The sequence below is a fragment of the Primulina huaijiensis genome, chromosome 10, assembly GCF_012295235.1.
Source record: "Primulina huaijiensis isolate GDHJ02 chromosome 10, ASM1229523v2, whole genome shotgun sequence".
Taxonomy (NCBI): Eukaryota; Viridiplantae; Streptophyta; class Magnoliopsida; order Lamiales; family Gesneriaceae; genus Primulina; species Primulina huaijiensis.
The window spans coordinates 11,898,956-11,904,555 of NC_133315.1; the positions used below are offsets into that span (position 1 = coordinate 11,898,956).

The 5,600-nt window shown below is 34.8% G+C and overlaps 1 protein-coding gene across 3 annotated transcripts; it reads right to left on the minus strand.

Moving 5' to 3' along the window:
- Positions 1 to 1,610: 1,610 nt before the first annotated feature.
- LOC140986214 (SEC1 family transport protein SLY1-like) lies at positions 1,611 to 4,782 on the minus strand. Of its 3 annotated transcripts, none has more exons than XR_012176907.1 (4): positions 4,635 to 4,782; positions 4,208 to 4,549; positions 2,234 to 3,780; positions 1,611 to 2,070 (listed from the first exon to the last, which is right to left on the minus strand). XR_012176907.1 is itself a non-coding variant. In XM_073454288.1 (3 exons), exons 1-3 carry the CDS (start codon positions 4,663 to 4,665, stop codon positions 2,294 to 2,296), a joined length of 1,860 nt encoding a protein of 619 aa, XP_073310389.1. In that variant the 5' UTR covers positions 4,666 to 4,782; the 3' UTR covers positions 1,611 to 2,293. The 3 variants fall into 3 exon arrangements, 1 of the variants encoding a protein (XP_073310389.1); XR_012176906.1 differs by having other exon boundaries at positions 1,611 to 2,128; XM_073454288.1 differs by having other exon boundaries at positions 1,611 to 3,780.
- Between the last annotated feature and the right edge of the window lie 818 nt (positions 4,783 to 5,600).

Below are 5,600 nucleotides of genomic sequence, written 5' to 3' on the forward strand. Positions count from 1 at the left end.
AAATATATCATTCACGCATCTAATACATTTAATTAAAATATTTTAGAGATTTAATAATTTTCATGCATGCGATCTACGTTGACTGATTTTTGGGCGTTACAATTAATGAGTCAAAATTAAATTTTTATTGACGAAATTTCAGATAAGTGAAAACAATTACTATTGAATTTTGCATCTTACTTTTTTCCCCATAAGTAACGGTATTTGGAAGTGAATTGTTTCATTCTCAAAATTGCAATTTCCCTATGAGCAATTTTCTAAAAATTAGTATGATCGATAAATTTAATTGCAGTTACATTTTTCACTTTCTATGATAGAACCATGGACATAGATTACTTAATGTCTTATTATTGATTAAATGTTGTTGAAATATAATTCGGAACATCTGTCAGCAAACCTCGATCAATATCAATTTTATAAAATATTTTTCAGATAGATACTAAAACAAATGAATTTTTGGCGATAAATAATAATAATAATAATTATTATTATTATTGTTGATTATTATTATCTATACTATCTATACTATTTTATTATTAAGTTTGAGACTTTTAGAGTAACTAACTTTTGGTATCATGGTTTGTAATACTAATTTATATATTAATAAAGTGTTAAAAATATTAATGCAAGTTACATGTAGTCTAGTGGATAAAATTTTTGTTTCTTAGACATGAAGTTGTAGGTTCAATTCCTATTTAGGTTTTTTTATTCTTTTTTTCTATTTATTTTTTAAATTCATATATCAAAATTACAGTGTAGTCACTCACTATTTCTTATAATTACTTTTGATCCTCATTTAAATATAAATCAAATGAATTATAAAAAAAATCGTACAAGCACGCAACGCGTGCGTCGATGCACTAGTTATTATTATGGATCTGTCGCAGTCTAGAAGAGACGCTATTGGGTTATAAGATATAAATATTAAAATTCAAACCTTAAAATATTAAAAATATAAAAAATCTAAAAACAAACAAAAAAATATCTTTTACACCAATTTAATTTTTAAAAGTTCTATCAAAATTTTCTTTAAAAAAAAATATAATTATTATCGGACTCAAATTTCGGATCGCTTTAACTTTTTAAATCCTTTAATTTTGTAGTACTTTGTTAAATTTAGAAAGTTTTTTCGAGTTGGAAAAGATATTGATATAATTGAATTTTGAACCCAAGATAGAATTCATGGTTGATGAGCAAGTGATCGGCTAGTGTTTATTGTCATATTTAATTAAAGAAACCCAACCGAGATTATTGGAAATGAGTTGTAAGGTAGCATTAAACCAAGAAATCGTAGGGAAGGAAAATCTGTTTATAAAAACTAGTTGGAAAATGATTGAGAGAGATGGTAATGAAAAAGCACACTTCTTTAATGAATATATTTCATTAATATTGTTGGGTTACTGCACCGGTAACAGCTTCAATTTAGGTACAATTATAACCTTGTTTTCATCAACACCAACAAAGAATAATCCATCAGGCTATTCATTACTCAAAATTGAAAATTTGTGTATTATATTTCCTATTACTTCTAAATTTGTAAACTTTTGATTCTCTTAAAAATTTTGGAACTTGACTGCAAAAACCGAACCATGCTATGAAAAAACAAAACGAACCAAATAAAACAGTTTGGACATTAGATTAGGCATTTATCAAACAGAAAACCCAGAAAACCTAAAATCCACACCGAAACCTTAGATTTCCTTTTTTCAGAAAAACAGAACAAAAGGCACATGAACTCAAAAGCCTAATAAAACTTGCCCCAACTGATAGGCCAAAAGAGCCTGTTTGATGATTCATTCGACGTTACAGTGCCCCCACGGTAAATCCAAAGGCTCACAAGGGCACAAATATTTTTCATGTGAGCTCACACGTTGCCCGCATGAAAAATATATATTTGGCCAATTGTGGACCATTGGATTTCACGAGCAGTAGTGGTTGCCTCAGCTCCAATACTGACCAGTAAAATAATGGCCAGCTGAGACGATAATAGGAGGGGAGAGAACCGGAATAGATAACTTTCAGCATGGACTTATGCATCCACTGGTTGCTACAATACAGGGTTTGATTCTCCTGATGTAGGACAATAATTTACCCAGTTACACCTTAAATGGGCTGAGCTGATATGGGACTACGAAACAAACACCAGCATCTCATTTATCATATGGATAACTATTAAAGGAAACAACAAAAATGCACCATATGATGGGGTTATCTGTGAAAGAATAAAATTAACCTGAACCTCCAAATGTAACAGAAGCCATGCCTTTGCGAGACAGAAACTAAAACACATATCCTAATGGGCTGGAGCAGGGACACTACTTCCAAAACCCATTTTTTGCCCCAGCAAAGCAAGTTGCTCGACAAATTCAGCTCCCGTGAGAATCTCAGTTGTTCCATATACAATGTGCTTTACTGGTTGCTGGCGGCGTGCAAATTCTTGCAAGCTCCCATACTCTACGTAATTTCCACCACCGATCATGAATACAATAGCATCTTTGAATGGGCCTTTTAGGAGGCTGCCGCTTGACCCTGACTTGGGAGCACGGGGATCAAACACAAGATAAGATTCAATTTCAGGATTTGGTTTTCCCTCCATTACCGCCTCAACTGTTCTTGTCAAAGCCAATTGATGATCGCTAGACAACAAGTTTTTCACTCCAGCAGTTACTGCACTAATTGACTGCCCATAGAGTTTTTCGGCCCAATCAACAATATTACTCTTACTAGCTGAATTAGCTGAGGCCAATGAAACATTTAATGCTTTTATCTTCTTAACATACTGAAAAGCACTAGAATCAACCTCAGACTCTCTCAGCGCCGCCTCCACAGCTTCAACTTCTGATTGAGGGGTACTTTCTGTTGAAATAAGATACATGATAGCAAATCGCAATTTGTCCATGTTAGTACCTTTGCCCTTGAGCACCGCAAGAAGCTCATTCCGGTCAATTCCACCTCGGGTCATCATTTCACTCTCTTTTTTAGCATAAGAATCAAGAGACCTCTCCTTGATCTCACTCAACAACGAAGTAGCAATATTGGTGTGCTTATCGATGATTTGCTTCCGGTCAGTCAATTCAGGAAGTGAATTTACTGCATTCATCAGATGCTTGGTGTTTCCAATCAAATCTGTCCCTTCAAATTCAGCCCCATCTCCACCACCTGTACGCCTATTTACCACCTCAACATCTTTTTTATATTTGCTTAATTGTGTCTCGATTTCCACGGCCACTTCTGGAAACTCCAACGACCAATTAGCTGTCCAAAATGGATCCGAGTGATCCAATTCATATGATTTCATTCCCCCTTTCTCCCCTTTTACATTTAATCTATTCAGCCTCAGACCAAGCACATCATGAACGAGTGGCTTATACCTAAAATCATGTTGTATAGCCGATGACAACTCCAAATTCCTATCAAATAAACACAAAATTGGCCTCTGAAACGAGCTAGTGAAGCTTCCACCCTCGGTAAATAAATTGTTCTTTGCCAACAAATGGTCCCGCAATCTCTGATCCAGTAAGGATGCAACCATCTCAGCTGGCCCACCACGGGGGCATGTAATAACTGGCACAACTGCAAGCGTCGCCAAAACACAGAACAGCCCAGCGACAATCTTTTCTATTATTTCCTCAATCTCTTTATCTCCAGCTGACGGATCATTCAAGTGAACATAACAACTCTTGTTGGCAAGAGAAAATAAGTTATCCTCTAGTGTTACAAACTCCAAATACTGGTCAAGCACCTTGGAAATCCTCTGAATTGAATCAGATTGAGTTGTTCCTGAGGCACAGCAAAGAACCAGACATTGGGTTATTCTTTTATTCAAGGTCAAGCATCGTGCCACATGACACGCAACCAATGTTTGAACCGTAGAAGATCTTAAAATGTACATTTACAAGTGTTATTTAAATCAGGAAGAGTAACAACAGGAATTCAACAAGAGCTAATCAACGAAATCAAAAACCACTCTCCGTGTAAGTTCAACTTTCTGCTAGACCATTATAGTCTAAGAAACAGAGAGAGCAAGTTTAAACCAACTTGTCAACCACAAGATCTATCAGATCACAATCAACAAACCAATTCACATATTTCTCATTGAATCACAGTTCTCCAAAATCCAAATTCCAAACAAACTCAAAATTAACAAAGCATTGCCGAAAATAAATGAATTAATCAATCAAATAGATAACCAAAATAAGGATCTAACCAGTAGCAAGGTCCTCGAGCATGGGCCTGGGGATCGAGGAAGAGAAATTGAGGTGGAATGCATCGTAGAGTCCTCTGGAAGCGTCGGCGACTACACGTTGAATGTTATGCGGCGTCGGCTGGAGGAAGTACACCGCGGGGACATCGTGCACCGGGTTCCGATCCTTTTCGAGGAGGAAGTAGAGGGTGACGCCATGTTTGCGCAGGTCCTTGACACGGATAAGCGGTGAGAGTATGTCTTGACAAAACCTATCGTAGATCAGGATCTTGTACACCTCTTCGTTGGCGGTTCCGCCGGCGGTGCTCACCGCTTGGTTCAGATTCAACATCCGGATTATGCACTCTGAAAAATCATCAAATTTCACAATTCAATCGAGGAAATTCCAGGTCAAATTCACAGCTCAAACGGAGAATGAAGGTTTACTTACCTGTTTGCTTCCGACGTATATTTAGCGCCATCGGATCTACGGGTTTGACAGCGAGCGATGAATCGAGGAGAAACCACGGACAACGCCTCCCCTAAGTTTTTCGCAATTTCTTTTCTTTTAACTGATTTATTGGGAGAGCTAATAATTCTTTAGTGTAGGCATAAATCATAAATAATTTTTAAAAATTCATGATTAGATATATGTTGTGAGACAGTCTCACGAATCTTTATCTGTTAAACGGGTCAACCCTACCGATATTCACAATAAAAAGTGATACTCTTAGCATAAAAATTAATACTTTTCATGTATTACCAAAATAAGAGATCCGTCTCATAAAATACGACCCGTGAGACCGTCTCACATAAGTTTTTGCCAAAATTAATTACCTTGATTAAAAATATTTATGAACAGATAAATAAATAAAACATGATTTAGAGATGTATGTAAAACTAATAATACAAAAAAAAGGTCGGAAATCCAACTCATCTATTTTACACATGAAATAGGTTGGCTCGACAAATCTAATTCTTTTTAACGGTACCCCGGTTATGAAAACTTGAACGAGAACTAGTTGAATTACTAGTTATTTATTATATCTATTTTTTTTATTACTAAAATGTATCAAAAATAGTTTATTTAATATTTTCTTCCATTCCAGTAAGGATAGCCATGGTACGTACATATACTTATCATAACTATTTAGTAATGCATGAATCTTTAAGAAAAATCGTTTTGGTCATTTTAATGTCAAAACTTTTCTATTTTAAATTATAGATAAAATACAGAAAAAAAAGACATTACTATATAATATTAAAAACTCATTCTAAATTTAACTTCTACTTTCTCTTCACCACTATCCCCTATCTTTTTCGTTGTCATTCATTTTATTTTTAAATATAATTTTTTTTTTTCAAAATTCTATATAAATAAAAGTTGAATTTAAACATTAAATTTTTCGCATTAATA

Excerpts from the sequence above, each read along its gene's own strand:
- LOC140986214 (XM_073454288.1), bottom strand. The coding sequence starts at position 4,665 with ATGGCGCTAAATATACGTCGGAAGCAAACAG. Across the intron at positions 4,550-4,634 it reads TATACGTCGGAAGCAAACAG|AGTGCATAATCCGGATGTTG; the intron begins GTAAGTAAACCT and ends ATGATTTTTCAG. Across the intron at positions 3,781-4,207 it reads GCTCGAGGACCTTGCTACTG|GAACAACTCAATCTGATTCA; the intron begins GTTAGATCCTTA and ends GCTGTGCCTCAG.